This window comes from Xiphophorus couchianus, chromosome 6 (assembly GCF_001444195.1).
Source record: "Xiphophorus couchianus chromosome 6, X_couchianus-1.0, whole genome shotgun sequence".
NCBI classification, from domain to species: domain Eukaryota; kingdom Metazoa; phylum Chordata; class Actinopteri; order Cyprinodontiformes; family Poeciliidae; genus Xiphophorus; species Xiphophorus couchianus.
Genome location: NC_040233.1, coordinates 29,796,039 through 29,816,914, shown reverse-complemented (window position 1 = coordinate 29,816,914; position 20,876 = coordinate 29,796,039). Strand labels below are relative to the sequence as shown.

General features: G+C 40.4%; 1 protein-coding gene across 1 annotated transcript in view; it reads left to right on the top strand.

Annotated features, from left to right (window-relative positions):
* The window catches only part of slc2a13a (solute carrier family 2 member 13a), a 64,787-nt gene that overhangs the window by 39,172 nt on the left and 4,739 nt on the right, over window positions 1-20,876 (top strand). Inside the window, exons 4-8 of the mRNA XM_028019726.1 lie at window positions 213-321; window positions 16,194-16,357; window positions 16,426-16,546; window positions 19,144-19,269; window positions 19,400-19,518. Coding sequence (XP_027875527.1) covers window positions 213-321; window positions 16,194-16,357; window positions 16,426-16,546; window positions 19,144-19,269; window positions 19,400-19,518 — 639 coding nt within the window. The remainder of the gene's footprint in view (window positions 1-212; window positions 322-16,193; window positions 16,358-16,425; window positions 16,547-19,143; window positions 19,270-19,399; window positions 19,519-20,876) is intronic.

Below are 20,876 nucleotides of genomic sequence, written 5' to 3'. Positions count from 1 at the left end.
TTAGGATAAAGCCCAACAGTTTGACTCTTTGTTTCAGTTCTTATGCTTCTGTCAACTTCAGTTATGCAGCAGGAAGCGTCTTGCTGCTTTCTCCTCGTCTGAGGGAAAATTGTTTTGAATGTTTATTAGATTTTAGCGTTTCTTTTGGGGGTGTGTGGAGGTCATGCTGAGACGGTAATTAATTTCTGCTGTGCTTTGGCTCGTGTCTCCAGATGGCCCTGTGATCTGGCGGATGCTGACCTACCCCCCGACTCGCCGAGCTCTGGCGGTGGGATGCGGCCTTCAGATGTTCCAGCAGCTTTCGGGAATCAACACGGTCATGTGAGTGTGAATGCGAGGCGTGGGAAACGGTTCAGTTTTATTAATATACATGTGTGTGTTTGTTTATCACTATTTGGCATACAAATGAGTGATACAGTTTATGTTAACTTAGATGTTTAAAAAATATATATACATATATTTACAAAAAAAACACAACACTATTTTCTTTATATTGTGTAAAGGTATAAGAGTCTTTGGAAATGTGCTCAGAGTGAGTTAGCAGTATTTAGCTGTATGTGGAACACAGTGAAGATATTGCTTCCATGAAAAACGGGGGAATTTAAATTCAAAGTTGAGGCTGCCAAACCTGTTTTATTCACATTGTGCTCGATGTCGCTAATTTGCATCATACCTACATTTACATTTATTGTGTGTGCAGTAGTCAGAATAACAGTCTCTAATAAACTTAGCATCAGATTGGCAGAAAAAAACACATTTTTTCCTTTACATAACTCGATTTAAATTCAGGCAGTAAGGGGTTAATCCACATTAATGTGGAACTTGCTTCACTGTGGACATTTGTACTGGAGTTTTGAGTATATAGGCTTCTTCCCGATCACTATTACTTTTATTTTATTCATTTGAGTGGCCAGTCTGGGTCATATGGTTGAAACTTTGACACAACTAGTGTTCCAGTGTGAAAACCCTGACCTGAAAATGCCTTTTCCAATAAGGTTGAATTTCTACATGGACAATAGACAATAGACACCCCACCTCAAACAAAACCCTCGTATTCAGTCAATTATGAACCCACACCAATATGACTTTGCCACTACAAACAGAAAAAGAGGATTTCTTGTCTTTTCAGCTCTGGGATTAATCAAAACAGCACTAAAAAGCTGTCAGCATTCCCATTCAACACACAAGATCAAGAAGAATGTGTTTGCCACGGCATCACGCTATCAAATCACAAAACATTTCTTTCATCCCTCAAAGCCCATCCTCCACATGGGAGCAATAGTCTCGGCGCATTAACGTCCGCGAGCGGACGGAACCCCCCCGTGCGTCCTTTCTTCGTCTTTATTGCTCCGTCTGAGCCGATTGTGTCATCCGTCTGTTTCCCGCCCTCCCCTCCCAGACGAACTATATTACAAGGCTTTGTAAACAATCGGTGGATGCGCGCTGTTGCCTGGCAACCGGCGGACCGGTGCGCTCGAACGGGGTGTGTCTGCGCGCGCGTGCTGGAAATGTGACTGGAGATGTGTAGTCTGAATCCAGACCTTAGGCCTGCTTGACATCTGAACGGACAGGAAGGTATTCAGAGAATAACAGCATGCAGAAGTTGAGCTTTTATTACCCGAGGTGAAGCTCGGGATCTGTCACTCCTCCACGTCTCTCGGTGAATGTCTGTCTATTGATCGTCCGTCTCTCTGGGCATGTATTTATCTTGATCTCCTGCTGTCAACTCACTGAACAGCGGGCACGACAAACTAAATCTGACACCGGCCCCGTCCGCCTATCTGTCTGTCTCACTTTCACATCTGCCACTCTCCTAGTCAGCCTCAAAAGGTTTACCTGCTGGGGAGGCTGCAGCAACACGGGCCCGTCTTCTTTAGGTAAATCTGAATGCTGCAGAGGTTACATAATGTTTACGCTGCTCATTAAGATACAGTTCAGCTCTATAAATTGGAACAGATTCTCATTCTGGTTTTGTGGACAACCTCAGTGAATCACCTGAGTTATCACTACCTGCTTCAAAAGTACTCTTTAAAAGAAGAGCTAAGGTTTGTAAAGTGAGACATTGATGTTGATTTGACAGCAACAGAAAAATGAGGACACCCCATTGAAATGTTCACATATCAATATCTAACCTTTGTTAGTCACTAAACAAAATATATTGAAAATATAATTTTAGTTACGTAAAAAGTCAGGACACCCTATAGCCTTTTAGTTGGTCGTACCTTATTTGGTGGAAGTAACTTAGGTAAAGCCTGTTCTCTGTTGTCAAGTCTCTTTATTTGGTTTGATTCCAGCCAAGTTGGGTGTGTCTCGGTTGGCCGTGTTTCCCTCAGTATGTGGGCGTGAGTAAAGGCAGGAATCTGGGCAGGAGTTGTTGTCGACGCTCTGATGATGTCATTTTGTCCTTTGGGCGGCCATTTTCTCTGAAATCTCTCTGTATATTTGTTCGTTGCGGGCTGCCATGCACTTTTCCGCCACAATTGATAAAAAGGTGACGGTCTTTCACAGTCTGAGGGAAGTTGGACCCACTCCAAAATTCCAACTGAAGATATTTGAGAAGTTTAACACCGATCCACCGTTACCTCTGGAAAACTTCACACTGAGCTTCGTGTTGCTTCTTACAGTCAATGTAAGAGTTGGACAGAGGTCACACAAGAAGAATAAAGAAGCAGAAGCAAAGCTGACTGAATTGAGTTAACAATTGACTATAATTGCTCTTAGTGAAATATTTAGTCAAAAATTTTGTTGACTAACTAAATTGTTATTCAAAATTTGTTGACTGATCAACATTTTTTTCCAAAGCACCATTTATTGGTGACATCTTCATTCTGAAATGTTACTGTAATATTATTAATCTTTTTCGCTGGGGTTCGTTGGCATATTGTTTAAATCAAGTCCATTAGAAATAAAAAAAATATTAGTAGGTGTGTGTTCACCTTTAGTATGAGAAGATGGAAAATCTTACAACAATGTGCAAAATGAAAATGGTGTAAAAGAAAATGGTGTAAAATGCTGCAAAAAGGATTTGCAGCATTACATAAATAGAAATCACTCAGACCTAAAAAATTAGCATAAACAACTGTGATTTATTCATTTTTTTAGCTATCAGATGTCAGTTTAAGTAAACTCGCTTTGATCTTGGTCTCCAAATTTTAGCTTCCCAAACTGAAACAGCTCTGTCTCCTGTAAGGACGCAATAGTCCTCAAGTTAGAAGTCATTACAATAATCTTGTGTGCCGAGTGTTTTGGTTAATTAGATCCGCTGCAGATTTGCAGGCGTCTTCTTAATATGATATGGTGATGATGTTATAGGTCAAACAAATACAAACACTAGTTATTCAACTTAAATGTTACACTGTCAAAACAGGGGAAGCATAATTACCTGAAAAATAAGTACACACACCCACACTGTGCTGCTCCAGCTAATATCTTTTATCAGTAACACTAATGAGTTTTGCACTTAAACGGAAAGCGGACTGCACCCTATGTCTTCCTCCTGTGGACTCCCCACAGGTATTTGGATTATAGCTTTGACACATCGCCTTTTTAAATTATATGACATTTTTTTCTTCTTTTTTTTAAACTGGTGATGAAACATGAAGGGCAGTTAAGGTTTCTGGATTTCATCCCTGTGAAACGTGGGCCCTGATGATCAACAGATTGAAACATCCGATTAGTGGACGCCTTGTTCAGCCGCACTGCTCCCAACGCATGCAAATATCCTCTTTGCTCACTCCTACAGACAATGGTTAATTACATAAAGCTTTTTGAAAACATAAATAGAAAACCAAACTAAAGCCTTTGAGATGATGTAGGACTTAAAGTTTGATATATATATATTTTTCCACCCTTGAGTCGAGAAGCAGAAGCAGCATAATGCAGTTGTTGCATCTGCGGCTACTTCTAGATATACGGTGTTCAGTGTCGGTGTTAAAGGGTTGCATGGTTTAAAGGTTTTGCTGGTTCAATTCGCATGAATCAAATGATTGATTCATTACCAGACCAATGCATAACTCAAAATATGCCACAGCAGAGATGCGTCTAAAACATGCAAAATATCCGTCCTGGAGGACTGGAGCTGGAGACCATTGTTGTAGATTTCCTCATATTGCCTCTTTGGCTACATTCACACATGATGTCATGTCGCTTGATTTAGATTTTTGCTGAAATACTTTTTTTTTCTTTCATGGTCGTTCAGTTTGCGACCAAAGAGACCCGCATTTCCAGAAGAAGAAAGTTGACGACACACAGTGTAGCACAGTGTCCAGCACTGATAATGGACGCCGTCGCCCATGGATCAGTTTGACAATTATTCAGCAATCGGGCCAACAGTATCGTCACTAGATCAAAACAAGATGAAGGAAGCTAATAAAAAGAAAGCACAACTAATAGAACTGGCGTTTTGTGCTGCAATGCCTGAAACTTCAATAGAGAAGTTTGTTTGGATGTGAAGTCAGAGCAGTGGTGGGATTGTGATGCGCTTCATTGACAGACTCCTCTCATAGTTGTGATTTTCAGCAATTGTTTACCTCTGGATTTATCGTGTCAGACTTCTTCTGGTGCAGACGCGAACGTTCAGAACGCAGACACTTTGAAAACAGTCGGACACGGATCCGATTTAGTAACACATACGGACGTCTTTTGCCACTGATTCAGAAAGTCATTTACTCAGACTTGAGATCTGAAACTCAAGGTTTTGGACTCAAGACATATTTCATACTGGACTTAATTCAGCCTCAAGGTGTGAGTTTTGAGGATTTCATGAAAATTGAGACTTAGAATTTGGATATTAGTGTTTTATGACCTGGGACTTAAGATTAGACTAATCTTGAGGCTTGGAACTAAGAATTTGGGATGGGAGACCTGACTACGATTTAGGGTTTGAGACTTCACTTGGACCCAACTTGTGAATCTCAAGACTTGACTCAAACTCTCAGTTTGGGACTCAATATTCGACTCGAATGAGAAGAGGTAGAAGTTTGAAAAATGTATTTCTTTTTAAGCATGACTCTAAAATTGGTGATATTGGTGAAATCCAGCAGGATACTTTTGTTACGTGCACAACTTTGTATCGTTTTCTTTAATTAAAGAACATAAAAAAACTTTGACAAATTTAATTTTCCTTTTAATATGACAGAAATGACGGGAGCGCCATCTGGACTTTTGCAGTTTGAGACGCTACATAAGCTTTACTGCGAAGTGAGACTTGAGTCAAAAAGCAAACAGACACAAGAGTCATAAACGTCAAGACGTGTATAATAATAAGAAAATCTGTGAAGAAATAACCCTAATTGTCTTGATTTCCTGCCTCAGTAAACACATTCCTAATGGGTTTACCTCCCCCCCCAACTCGACACAAAGTTCATTTGCTAAATTACGGTTCTGTTTGGAGAAAAATAAAGGTTGGAATGGTTTATGGCGGGAAATTATTAAGATTGGCAGATCCTACCACCTGGCTTGTGTCGCCCACGCAAACTTGCCGGGCCAGCCTTGTTAGTCAGTAAGATATAAACGAGGTCTGAGGTGGCAGTAAATCACCACGGCCTGGAGACGAGCTTCCCCAGCTGCTTTAGCCGATTAAACCACGAGCCTGGCATAGAGAAAGAAAAGAAACGGGCAGTAAGGGAGCGTGGCAGACCGTCAAAAGAAATGCAAACGACTCTAGAAAGGCACATATTGTCTGTCGCTGTGCTGTTACACTCTGGTCTCTCATATCAGGGACTTGACAGAAGTAGATTGGCTGAGTTCACAGATTTTCTTTTTTTCCTTTTGAGTCAAATATGCTCTAAAATAGCCTGCAACTCAAGTCCTTCCGTTAGACCTGAAGTAGAAAAGTGCTGCAAATGAGTCCAAGGAGCTGGCATGAAGGGCAAATTGTGATGGAGAGGTTTTAAAGTACAGAGGCACAGTAAAGTGGTCAGTGATCATATTGGCCCATCTACTTCCACTTAACATTACTGGCATCATCTCCACCCTTACAAATTTCTTGTGTTTCTGGCGACATTTGGCAAAACAAAATGTCACAGGATCTTGCTCTGTGACCAGTGAGTTGCAGGGCAAACTGTGGCTGATATTCAGTAGTTTACCTCCAGCTTGTAATTGTGCGTGCAAATGAGGTGATTGACTGAATGTAGTGTGAAGCACTTTGAGGTCCTCTGCACTTGATAAAGCTCTGCACAAGTAGAGGCCTCTTACCATGGAAGTTCTCATTTAGGTCTCCTTTATCAAGAAGATTTTTTTCCACGTATACCTGCAAGTCAACCAGATGTTGCTCTAGCTAAGCACCCCAGACCGTCACACCACCGTCACCGTGTTGCGTGATGTCCGTTTTCTGAAACGCTGGTAATTTCATGTGTAAAAATGTACAACTTAGTCCTACTAGTTCTTGAAATGTTATCCTAAAATGTCTGGGGATCATCCTTTCTTGCAAACATGTGATCAGCCTTTTTAGAGAGTTTTGGTCAGCAGTGGTTTTGATCTTCCATGGATGCCATATTTGTCCAGTCTCTTTCTTGTTGTTGAATCATATAAACTGATTTTAGTTGTGACATGTGAGGCCTGCGTGGCTTTAGATTTTGTTCTGGGTTTTGAGCAGATGAGTTGGCAATTAACTCTTGGCGGTATTTTGTTCAATGTGTTTCCTGTTTGTGGATAATGGGTTGAAATATGGTTTGATGGAGCCCCAAAGTCTTAGAAATTACTTTCTAGATATGAGAATGAGTTTATTTGTCATCTGTCCTCGATTTATTTTTCTTTTTTGTTTAAATTGGAGCAAGATGTGTGGGCCTTTGAGAGGTTTTTGTCTACTTTGTGTTGTCGGCTACTTTTTTATTCGTAATAAATGGAAGCATCATGAAAACTGCTTTTTTGTATTTCATCCTGTCATCCTTGTGTGATATTAATTTCCAGGGTCTTAAAAAATAAGCAGAAACGGCTCTGCAGACCTTGGGTGCCAAAGAAATACCGACTGAATTCAAAGCACGGCGCTCAGATTTCAGCATTAAAAAGCAGCTCACACGCTCAGAGGTGCTGTTTGGACGATCCGACGTGCTGCTTCATTCCCACACTCGCACACGGAACACACTCGGTTCTGGCCGTGCATGCTCAGATGCAAATTAGTTCTCCCATCAGCGGCGGCGTGCCAGCTAATGACATGCATTTATGCAAACAAACTTAGATGAAGTTCATCTTGGTGGAGCAATGAAAATCCACTAACACAAGCACACACAGCACCAAGGGCAACAACACAATAAATAAGTGGAACCAGTTTAGCGGCTTCCGCTAACATGGGATGACAAGTGGGTAAAATGACTTCCTGTCTCCATTAGTAAAGGCTCCATTTTTAAAGACTCTGCTTGGACACAGATGCGTTTACAGCCAGGCGTGGTTGATTTTTTTCACATCCACCTGTTGAAGCTACGGGGTCCTGCAAAGGTATTCGCACCTTTAATCGGATGACAACCACAAACACCATCCATCCATCCATCCATCCATCCATCCATCCATCCATCCATCCATCCATCCATCCATCCATCCATCCATCCATCCATCCATCCATCCATCCATCCATCCATCCACCCACCCAATGTCAGCTCAGATGGACATTACTTTGTGTTGATTGCACTTCTTTTCTTCTTTTTAAAAAGCCTCTATTGCCAACTGTTGTTTTTGTCATTTCCATCTTGAATTATGAGGTAAAGCATTGACTTACTGCCACTGATAAATCTGTAGTTGAATAATCCTGCATCTGAACAGAAGACACATCTCTCCATTTCGGTGATATAGTTGGTGAACAGAACATAAAGCGTCAAGGGCAATACATGTTTTCTACTTCCTGTTCTACAGAAATCCCAGTTTATGCCTACAGGAGTTGAGCACCGAAGTATTGGACAAATGAACAGGATGCAATATGAAAAGACTTGGAAACTGCCAAATACGCGTACATTGAGAGGACCCAGACGTGGCTACAGACAAGCTGGCAGGTTGATCTGAACTTGCATGTCAGGTACTCTCACTCTCTGGACCACGGATGCCATATAAATAACTTTCCTGGCCTGACATGCCAGCACGCATTTAATATTCATAAACCGGCTTATTGGCCTGAGGGAGAAGCAACAGATTGGTAAATAACACATCAGTCAGGAAGAAGAAGGAGCTTATCATTCTACCTGCATGTGTTTGTATCCCAGAGTTCCTTCCTGCCTAATTGTCCCCCCAACAAATGAAGGGATGGGCAGCTGCATTGAGATAAATATAGGCTATAATTTTGTATTTGCACTGTATCTCGGTTGCACATAAATGTTGATGTCATCCAGCAGTAGGAAGACGTAGATATCATCGATTCAACCTAGCCACAGGATCATTTAGATTCAATTATCCTCATAATCATGCAAGTAAAGGTCATGGTGAGCTGGTGGGCACTGCAGTGTATGATTATAAAACAGAAAAAGTGGGCTCCAGTCCCGAGTACTGCTGTTTTTAAATTCTGGATGTTGTCCTACTGACTGACAATAACAACATTTTACATCACATTTATGCAGAAATGTAGAATATGAAGTCAGTGTGCTTTGTTGGTGTTCAAAAAGGTTCCCCCAGGTGACTTGAGGTTTGATTGTATATGTAATGTATTGGAGAGTTTAGTGGTTTCTGGTCTACGGGTTGCCAGATATAGTGAGCTTGACGGTAATTTCTTTGACTGTTTGTGGATGTCGTTGGTTGAATCAGCCAGTTCAATCGCATTTGCCTGCAACCGCCATGTAGTTTCCTTGTAGTTGTCATCTGTCCCTTTAAACCATCCATTCAAATCTGTCCCCAAACTGTAAACGAGATTCATTTTCCCTTCTATTGCTTTCCGTACGCTCTTCCAACGGACCGGAATGGTGTAAATACCTTCCTAGCACAGCGTTTCAACCATTTTCCTTTAAAATCACTTTGTTTTGAAAAAAATGTGCTCCTCTTATCTACAGACGAAGGGAGATGCCATGTGCAATCAGGGAACATAACCAGAGAGTCCTGTGTGGCTCGTGTAAATGTCACTGTTCATTTATGAGACTTTATTGAGCATAAGAATGTGTGCACACATTCTACAGACCTCTCATCTGCAAATTAATCACACCTCACGCTGTGGTGCATGTTGTGTGACTTGGCGTCTTTCTCTTTGCATTTGATTAATGGGGAAGAAATTTGAATGAGTCTCATTAATGAGGCCACGCTGAGAGTCCAGTTGAAGCAATAGCAAAGCGATGTTTTGATCGAGCCGCCTATGAACAACTTTAAAACGGGCAAACAGAAGCGTGTTCCAGCCAGCTCCCTGCGGGCCACCCGACAAAGAGATCCATGTAAAACAGGCTTCGCGTGACATTTCCAACATAGCATTCGTCTGGTGACCATCTGTGAAGGCCAACTGGCCCTGCATCAACAACGAAACTGACCAGTGGAAGCAACTACAGTACACACACTGCAACAGCTCTGTTACCCCACAAACGGCGCCGGGAACACTTACCGTACCCCTAGGGAAATCTGGCACCGAACTACTCACCCTTTAAATTCTGATTTAACTTCAGTGTTTTTGTGGATTTTAAATAGAACTCTTTTTTTTTTTTTTGGTTTATATTGGGCCTATTTTTTTCACAAGCTTTTCGATTTCTGGCCTTATTTTTTGTTTAATTAACAATTATCTCTAATTTGCCATGATTGTACCGATTGGATTTCACGTTTTTGAATTTTTGACTGAAAAATTTTGTCTTTCGGTTTAAATGTGAAGAAGTAAACACCCTGGCATCATTTAAAGACACTTTTTTAAAGATTTGGAGTTTGGAGATTTGGAGGGCCAGTTGGCCTTCACAGATGGTCACCAGACAAATGCTATGTTGGAGTAAAGACTTGCAGTGGGTTTTTCAGAGGCAACGTTTTGATATTTCGGAAGACAGATCTGCAGTATTTTCCCTCAAGGTGAGCACTGAGTGACTGCTGTATGTGCACTCCTTTATGGTGCCCATTTAGGAATTTTTCTGGTATATTTACTAATGTTTTGAGGACAGATTGAGCTTATGGGGACCAAAGCTTAGTCATAATGCGTCTGACCCACAGGTATGGTGTGAATTAGTTAGGATTATGAATATACTGGTAGCGGTTAGGGTTAGGAATAAGTATAGGTACAAAATTGAACAAAAGTCAATCCAAAGTCCTAATATGGGTAGAAATACAAAATAGTGTGTGAGACAAAGTTTAGCTTTAGTACATGTGAGCAATTTTTGCCACCTTTGTGAGGACCCACATTGGTAATGTAGGGTCCCATGTTAAAAATGATTTCTTTATTGGTTTCAGACTTTTTAGTGTTGATTAAATTGGAAACTTAGGATTTCAGAGATTTGACCCATTGAAATGTGAATTTTCTTTATTTTGACCCCCCCCCCCCCCCCCCCCCCCCCCCCCCACACACACACACACACACATTTCCTGGAATATCCAGAACTCTTGAGCTGCTCAGAAACCAGTGTGGCGAGTTACTGCTTTTCCACATTCACCCAGAGAAAAGCCAGCAGAGGTGGCTTTGACAAATAATAATGATGCCTCCTGGGAGCTTCTCCCTGACTCTGCCTGGAGAGCTGAATGGAGTGGCTCTTGGGAGACGGACCGTCCAGGACTGCCAATGAGGATTATCTCCCACACCTGGCCAGGATGTACCTTCCACAACCCTGTAATGGATTCATGGTCTAACAAAGTCTTTGAATTTTTTTTATTTTTTTATTTTTTGCACTAATGTAGGGTCAGGAGGAACGAAGCAGACGTAAAACCAAAGTGGATTTTTGTTTTGTGTTGATGAACGGTGGCTTCAGACCGCGGCGGTTCAGAATCAGAACAGCCGGTCTCATCCATTTTGGGCTGAATGATTTCTGTTCCAGCATTAACATGATGCAGCTCAGTGTTCATATGCATTCATTTGAAAAATAGGCCACTTCCCTGGAGAATCTCCGTCTCTTTATGTCTCACACGCATGCTCCCCGTTTCTCTCTCTCTCTCTCTCTCGTCTCCACACCTTTACTCCTGGCTCTCTGTTTGTTCCCGCTTTCCCCACCAACATTCATCATTTTTGTCTTTTCTCCCTCCGTTTGTTCTTCCTCTCACCTTTCAATCTTTCTCTCACTTCCTGTTCTCTGTTAATGGCTCCTTGTGTTTTCCCTGCTCTCTCTTACTCACTGCCTCCATCACACTGCTGCTTAAAAATCAAAAGATCACGAGTTTTCCGATACAAGTAAGTCGTACAACTTGTGCTAAATGTTAATACGGAACATATTTCAAATGTTTAAGATCAAGAATTAAGACTATAATATCTTTAAAGAAACCTCTTTATAATAGACCAACTCAATCATATTTTCTGTTATCTGTTATTTGGAGTCTAAAAGTCGTAACGTTGAACTGTGTTCTGATTAAATCGTCAAATAATTTGTAATTTCCTGTCTGAATAACCTGTAGCCGCCCAACACAGCCCATTAGACTGCATGTTGCGTCCTCCCAAGAGTCCCCGGGGCCCCCGAAATGTGCCAGAAAATGTCAGCCATGACTCAGCTTCTTGCTTTCACCGCACATGTAAAATAGGCCAAAAAACATCGAGGAGCTATCCAAAGGTCAACCCTGTATTAAGTTTTGTTGCTGTCGTCTCATCAGGTGTTTATCCAGTTCAAACCACTCAATTAAAAGAAAAAAAAAATATTAGGAAATAAAAAACAACTTTTAGGCTTCATCTGTCTTCCTGCTTTTACTCTTTACACCTTTTTTGGGGGGGGGATTCTTGACTGTATAAGAGATTTGTTGGATCTGTGTGCAAATGTGTGTGCTTGGTATACAAAATAAAGCAACGCCATTTGCTTTTGAGAGAAAAGGTAATATGACTAAACAACAGACTTTCCGTGTGCTGAACTCAGAATATGAATATTTCCTTTGGCTTATTTCACAATATTGAAACGGAAACACTTTTTTCACATCACACAAGTCACATGATCGACCACAGGATGTTACCGCTGGCGGAAACGGCGAAGAAGACGACAACAGGAAGTGGTCGGGATGATGGCGCGGCGTGTTTTTTATTGACTTATCGCGTGAACAAACTCATCCACATGTGATTCCAGATGCGCTTCTTATTTAGCGGAAACGCAGCAATTGCGAAATTGTGTTGTTTTTTTTTCGACTTTAGCGGAACATTGACGAAGTTTGTAATGGAAACACGGCTTATGAAATGAACTGCAGTTTTTGTACCCAACTTTTTGGGGAGTACAGTTGGTCGTGATTCGCTGTCATAAATCTGAGTTGTTGTCATACAATTAGTCCTTTCATCAATTTCATTGAGTCATATTGTCTATGGTTGTACTACATATGACCTGAAGTCATTTTCAATTCAATCTAAATGAATTGAAGATTTTATTTTACCCAGATACAACTGGAAGGACTGTATGTCCCGTTTGGCCTGGAAACGCCTCTGGACCCCTGAAAACTTGTATTCATCTCATCATGCAATTTCATGTAACAATGCCTTTTTCTTAAAAGCTGAACAGATTAAAAAAAAAAGGGTAAAAACAGAATTAAGAAACCACTGGCTGCCACACAGAGAGCTGCTGTTTTATCAGTCCTTCCTGCTGGTTCTCCTGTCATCCAGTGACACGTGTTCACACCTGTAGGTATTTCAGGCTGAGAGGCGTCGCATGCTGTCAGGACTAATGTTCGAAACCTTGAAGGTTTGTGTCACTCAGTACTACAAAAGAATATTGAGAAAAGATGAGGGAAAAAATGTAGCTGTTTTCTTTATTGCCATGCAACACCCAGAGGTACTTTTATGTATTTCGCCCTCTAAATTTAAACTGCAGCATTAGATAAACTAGAACCTCCGATTCTATTGAACATTTCAAGATGTTTGCACCAATAAAGCTGATTTATCATCGCGTGGTGGCCAAAACGTTTGAGACTGAGAATTTTTACTGTTAGAGTTTCTTTGGTGGGTTTTGGATTGAGTGGCAGAGAGACACCGATCCAATATTAATATCTGTATCTGTGCCGATATTGGAAAAAATTCTAGAAGGGGTATCGGTGACAATGTGCCCGGTGTACAAGGGCAGATCTATTCAATCTCTGTGTGTCATGCTTTGAGTGACGTCATGTTTTATTATTAAACTTAAAATTTATAATTGCACTTTCTGAACCATTTGAAAGAAGCGTTGTTGCAGTTTGACCAAGGTAGTCAACCTATTGTTTTGGTCAATTTTTAAATTAAATTTTATAGTTTACACTCCTAATTGCGCTGACGTGGCTTTGTACATAGTTTGACTAAGCTTGTGAAGCTATTGTTGTGCTCTACTAGTGTAGAATTCTTAAATAAATTTATAATTTGTTACATTTATGTCAGAAACTCTTCAAGTCAATTCTGCTCTGTTGGTTTTCCGTATCGGATTGATAAAAAGTGGATCGGTGCGTCCCTGGAGTATTGTTCGCCAAGTGGAGATGACAGGAAATCCAGTTTCTTGCAAAATTGATGAAAGTTTGTAAAAAAATAAAATTTTTAAAACGCGTTAAATCTTTGTCCTGCCCTATATTTAATGTCAGTTGGTCTTAAACATGGGACAATAACACAATAAGAATATGGATTCACATCAAAAGTAAGGTACTATATTACTATTGATCTCAATATACACGCATTATTCAAGGTGACAGATTTTGTGTTACTCAAGATCTGCAAAAATTCCTCATATTTAGACCTGCCTAACATGATTTTATTATTTTTTATTACACCACACATGGTACGATAAGACAGTGTGACAGCAGCTTTAAGTTTGTGAAAATCCCCCCCCCCTCACATTTTTACACTTATTTCCTTAAACTAAAGTGTATCTGAAACTTGCTTGATTCTCCAACCTAGAAAAATGCAAATAGTGTCACGTGGTGCGATTTTTAAAAACAAGAAAGAAGCTGGAGCGCAGCCTCGCCGCCTAACAGGAGCGAAGGAGGCGTAGACAGCCAATTACATTAATAATGGATTAACCAGGCAACTCCTTCAGCCTGGCACAGATCAGACGTGCATTTCTTCCCAGCTGTTCCCGTCAAAGTGGTTTCAGAGGGCATTTTGTAAATCTTAACTTTGTGTGGGGGGGTGTGTGTGTGGTGTAATCAGTGTGATGCTGGGGTGGAGATGGAGCGCAGCAGGTTGTGAAGGACCGCTGCGTCCAGAAATAGAGCTTTTTTTCTCCTGCTGCTGCTCCAAATCCCACTCCCATGTCTACTTCGCGCATCTCTCCGATGGACGCGTTTGCTGGCACGCAAGTAAAATAGAAGTTTGTGGACAAACAAATAAATCCCTTCCTAACTTCTCTTTCATGTCATAAATGACTATAGATAACTCTAACTTTCTCCACGCCACACTTCTGCTTGCTTTTTTTTTTTTGTTTGTTTGTTTGTTTCATCTGGCTGAGTCCCACAGCAGAAAAATGCACAATGCTATCATGCGAATCTGTCAATTAAATATCTAATTTTGGAAAGATGTGAGAGAGAGAGAGAGAGGATGAGTGAAAAGAGAGAGGACAAAAGAGTGATGGGGATGCTTTGGAAGGGATGAAAAGCAGAATTCAGAGCTGCCTGTAAAGACGCAGAGAGGCAGACGATGCAGGAGACGTTTTAAGTTTGGCTTTTTCTTTAATGAGTATCTCCCTCTCGCGGTGCCGTCTTTGTCGCATTTGGAGTCCCTGTCCATTATGTTCCCGTCTTTTCCTCATACAGACAGTAAAAAAAATGGCTCATTTTTACCCTATGGTGAAGATTACAATACCGACCAACTGCACGACTAACAGGTTGAAGCGTTTCAATTCGACTCAGATTACGTATTCTTCATCAAAAGCTCACCTGGCGTATATATGTTTAAATGTTATTATTTCATAAACATAATTAAATCACAGAGTAAGTTAAAAAATAAGCCCAGATAGGCGACACCTTTGTTGGTACCCATATGTACCTACCTGCATAGAAAGCTTTTAGAAGTTGCCTTTGGTTTTATTTTTAGTCTTTATTCTTTACAGCATTTAGAGATGCCCCCAAAAGTTGAATTTTACTATTTTCCACTCAGAAACAAACTCCCATACAAACTGCATGCTGTTGCTGGCATTAAGCGTAACAAAACGTAACAGTAAGGCCAGAAAAAGATCACGAAACACCAGATTAGCCGGTTTCCGGCTTTAACTTCACGCTAAATGTGAGCAATTCCAACTTTACATGTGATTTTTTATTTCCCCGCCCCCCTATTTGACTCAGTCTCATAGGATCAGAACTGAAGCATAAAACAGACCCATCTGCAGACGTAGGTCTTGTTGACCCGAGCTGCCTTGAGAGAGGCCTGCTGATGATGATTGGAGGCAATCTGCCTACACGGGGCAACATGGGGCACCGAGTCCCTGGTATAATTATGACACAGTATGAGAGAGAGGAAGAGCCGCGGAGATTGACTGGGGGCACAACTATTTATAGCTGCCTGGTAAACTGTCTGTACACGAGTGGATGGCGCTGAAGCAGGGAGGCTGATTGCTGGACGAGTGGTTGGAGAGGAGAGGTCGCAGTCGGTTTATTTGCTTGGCCTCGCCGGTGCAGAGGGGAGGTCGTGGGGGTTAACCGTTGAGTGACAAGACGGCTGACGAGGAAAACTAACTTGTAGGTGTTTTTAGGTCCGACCAAAATGCAGCTTTTTGTAGAATAATAATGTCAGGGGAGAAGCGATTAATCGGATTGATCGCGATGAATTGATAATCGTCCACTATTTCAGTAATCGATTACTTGCTGTTTTGCTCGAAGAACGGCACACTCGCATTTTAGACAATAAAATATAAATTATGAAACATATATATGATTATTTGTTTATTTGTGTCACTTAAAGTATTTCTAAAATCATTTGAAAAAGGCTTCAATGAAAAATGTGCAGAATGTCCCCATTTTTAAATCTGATTATTTGATTAATTGTCAGGATAAACGTCAGAATTACTTGTTCGTTGCAGCCCTAAACGATGTAATGACAACCAAAGGTGTTCATACACGTGCAGACGCTTTTCAGCTTTTTATCGATAAGGAATTAAAACAATCATGGCTTTGACAGCGCTTGTGAAGTGTGTTATAAAAATCTCAGCAAAAGAGAGAGGTTACAGTCTTCTTTTTTACCGTTTCTTCAGGTACTACAGCGCCACCATCCTGCAGATGTCGGGCGTGCGTGACGACAGGCTGGCAATCTGGCTGGCAGGGCTCACCACCCTCACCAACTTCCTGTTCACCCTCCTAGGGGTGTGGCTTGTGGAGAGGGTGGGCCGCAGGAAGCTCACTTTGGGCAGCATTACAGGTGAGACACAAAGAGCTGCAGGGAGATCTGCAGGCGAACAAACTAATCCTCATTTCATCTTTCAACAGGTACATGTTTGAGTTTAAGTCTGCTGGCCGTAGGTTTCCTCATGTCTGCTCAGCACAGTCCTCCAGTTACTGTCCACCCCCTGGACCCGGTCATGGCTAACTCCACCTGCTCCAAGTACCAGTGAGTAAAAGCACAAATCCAGGTCGGATGTGGGTTTCCAACTCACTTCTGCAGTGATTGGGAGCAGCATTCAGGTTCACATGTCAAATTTTAACACGTGCTGATAATAAATCATACCTTGCCTATTTAAGTCGATTTCTGCTTAAAGCTACCTTTCTAACTTCATTGTAGTCTTGAATCCTCTGTGTGATGCTAGAAAGCATTAAACAAAGGTGACACATCTGTGGTGAAACTGCAGCGTTGACATCCAGCAAATTACAGACTCAGATGTTTCATTTCTTACCGTGCGAATCGGAACCGTTGGTGCCAGAGATAACCTTTATTTATTTATAGCATTTACTAATAAGCGAATAGCTGACCTGTCGGCTGTTTTTGCACATGTGACGCCCTCATGTTTTATTTATTTTGGTTGTGTGAAACAATCATGAGAAGTCCGTTTCTTATGTGAAGTAGATATTGATTATGGCTTTTAAAAACTAAACCACATTTAGTTTTTTTTATTTACATGCTTAGGCTTGTGGTTGTTTAACATAAGAATCTGAAAAGAGCTTTCAGAAAGAAGACTGTCTAAAAAGTTTATGAGTCTAAAAAGGTCTCAAAATAATTTGAAATTCCAATTTGCGGAGGAACTTGCTTGGACTTTTATAACTTATTAGGGGTCGAGGTTTTTGAACTTTTTTCACTCTTATTTAATGACAGAAAGACGGCTTGGTGTTTAGCTGGAATTAAATCATCTTTCTTTCTGGAGGTAAATACAAAAATTGATTGATTAATTTTGAAAGAATCAATTTTTTTTTTTTTTTTTTTTTTTTTTTTACAGATACAACATTAACAAAAAAATTTACCGTAGCATTTAAGACCACACTAGGTTTAATAGGTTTACATTTTATTACTTTCACAATTGTGAATTTATTTTCTCTCTTTTTAGGGTCTAGGGAGGCTTTTTTTCTTTTTAAAATTAAGCCAAAATGTGTTATTTATTAAATAAAGTTATGTGTTTAGAAGGTTAGTAACTGTCTTAACATCTGAAGTGATGCTCTGGTTGCTAGGTTCCCTTCATGGTTTTATACGGCTAATTATTTCTACTGATGACAGAATACAAGTGGGGTTTTTTTCATACTTTGTCACGTTTCTGCTACAAATCTCAATGTGTTATGCAGGCACTCCACTAGTCTGACCCCAATTACCGAAATTGAAATGTCTGGGATACTTTCAAAAAGATGTGTGTGTGTGTGTGCGTGTGTGTGTGTGTGTGTGTGTGGGGCAGAAATGGAAAGCTGAGCTTCACCTGTTTAACCCGCATTTAGGCAACAGTGGTGTCATCATTTCTAAATGTTTAATAGTGAAGTATTTCAACTTTTAGTTCCTTAATATTTAAAAACATGACACTTTATTGTAACACTTTATAATTGCTGATAGAGCTTTATGTTATTACAAACCAGAGTTAGAGAGTTACTCGTCAATATTTGATTATTGCTGCTGATGTCACATTCGTTCCACATGGGATTAATGTTTCTTTTCCAAATGCCTACAGTTGACTTAGCTTGTCTCCACAAGCTACAAAGCCTCCTTCCCCCCTCACTCCCCTCTCACACACACACACACACACACGCCCTCACAAAGCTTCAGTGTTTCTTCGTGTGAGACAGAGATCAGATGCCTCGATGTTCCAATTTACTCTCACTAACAAAGAGAGAAGGCAAAACTCCTGGGTAAAAAATAAAACACTCATTATGATGAAAAACGCCTAATGGACTCACTGACCAGAACCAACTCCCTGTAATTCCACTACCCTCAACACACACACACACACACACGCGCGCGCGCACATACAAAAACACAAGAGTAATTTGAAGAGATGAGTGCTTTTACCACTCTGTGTTCCCACACATGCTTTCAGCGACCATCAGTTTCAGAACCGTCACCGCCTGCTTTTTTCTGTCATCATCTGAAGTTCATCTACTTTATTACCTCACTAGTGTGAAAAGCTATTTGTACACTTAAATGTTTCTTCTGTTTTTACCTTCTTTTTTTGTCAGAGTTATATGTAAATATCAAAGTTTAATATTAATTAAACACAATTTATGTGTCATATATATATTATGACATATTTTTTTCATTATGTTATGGACAGTCAACCATCTTCATATAAGACAAAACTGAGATTTTTAAGAAAATGGCTGCTTATCACGTAATCGTTAGTCAGTCAATAATTTTAGATTAACTCATTAAACTTGCTTCCCTAAAATAAATTTAAGAACAAATGAGAAACAAAGTCATTTCTCTTCAGTAGAGTGGTGGTTTTTGATATGGGCAGTTGCCCAGGGCGGCATCAGAAATGGGTAGGGTGCCCAAGACCTAGAAAATAAATAAAATTATCTTATCTGTCAGTTGTCTTCTGAATAAGTTTATAACTACTTGTTATAATGGGGTAAGTTTCCCTTAGTTGCTGTTAAGTACTGAAAGACTATACTGCCTGCTTTCTGCTTCCTTTTTAATTGGTTGGAGAGCGACAGGAGGAGGGGCTTGCCCAGGGCACCATTCCCTGCTTTGGTGCATCACTTTACTTATGTGTGCGTTTCCTGTCTGGTGTGCAGAATGTGCGAGCCGTGCATGCTGGACCCTCGCTGTGGCTTCTGTTACCGAGAGAACGGCTCGGCTCTCCTGGCCTCCTCCTGCGTGCCGGTCAATAAGGCCACCACCGAGCGAGCGGCGTGGGGCAGGTGAGTCAAGTCAAGGCGTGAGTCCCGGCTCGCTCGCGGGGACGTACCGGATCGTAGAGCGAGACGCATTCCCTCCAGATCCCGCATTTTGCTGACCAGAAGCCAAAAGGAATGTGTCTCCCTCTTTCAGATGTTCAAACTCTACTCTCATGAGAGATCAGACCTACTGGGCCTATAACTACTGTCCCACCTCATTTTCTTGGCTGGTTTTGTTGGGGCTGGTGTTCTACCTGGCTGCTTTTGCTCCAGGTAAGAGGATGAAACTGTTTATTCAGAAAGATTTGGGGGAGATTATTCATCTAGAATCCATTATACACTGTTTTTTTCATTTTATATGTGTCCATGTGTAAATCTTAAATCTGAAAAATTAAGAAATTGACCTAAGGACTTTTACTATTTGATGTTATTTCTACACTCTGAATTAATTTCCTGTAGTCTATTAAGTAGTACTTTAAATGCAAAAGTTGTACTATAAAGCAGTTAATAGTCTATTGAAAAACAGTTTAGTAAGGTTAGAGAGGATAAAGAGACACAAGTACTTCTTCATTTCTTTTAGGTCCAAATATGTCCAGAACTGGTGTTGCGTTTGAGTAATTGAGATGCCAAACTGTTTTTATATGATACATTTAAACAAATCAGGTTAGACTCATATTTTTCAGCTTCCATCTTTATTTTTCCCAATTTCTTCATCTGTTTAAATTTACAGGCATCAAACTAAAATGCATTCTTAAAACGTAAAACTGTGTGATCAAAATCTCTATCCTTTTTAAGGTAGATATGGCCAAAACAAATTCTTATACGTTCCAACAAATAAAATAAACACAAAGGTAACAACGTACAAACCCTCCATCAAATTGGAAAATCAGAAAATGTACATACAGTAATAATATTTCACTAATTTACGGCGTTCTTCTACTTTTGCCTTGTTGTCGCACTTAAATCGCTTAGACCATTCAACTAATTTTAATCAAATTTAATTTTCAAGTACAACCTGTGCAATCAAAAAATCTCATACATAGAACCTGACCGACATCATGAAGTAGGCTAGAAAGATGCCATTACAAAACATAATTGTCCAAAGCATGGCAAATCCAGTGTTATCATTTGAAAACTGTATTGTGCATTTACTCAGTTTAATTTGGTTGATATTAAAAATGTGTTTGATTCGAAAAACATTCAAATGTGACAAAAGAGCAACGAAAAAGACATTTATAAAGCTGTAAAAACGAGCCTACTTAAAGAGTAGATCACGATAATCCAAAAGTCCAGCAAAAAGTTGCAGAAACCATGCTTCATCATGTTTACTTATTTCAGTCCCTTGAACAGGTTTTGTGTTTATTTTAAACAACAATTTTGTGCTACAAACTCTGCGTTTCCATCCCACATGAACTGAGCAACATCAAAGGCAGACTGGAGGAAAGTCAAAGTTTTGAACTATTGATGGAGATGAACAAAAGATCATTTTGCATGAAGATTGAATACAACATTTGATAAACTATCCCACAGACCACAGGACCGTTCTGTCAGTCATGTTCGAGGCGTTCATTGAGCGTTGGAAAACTCAGTCAGTCCCTGCTGCAGATGAACAGCTTTCGAATCAAGGTTAC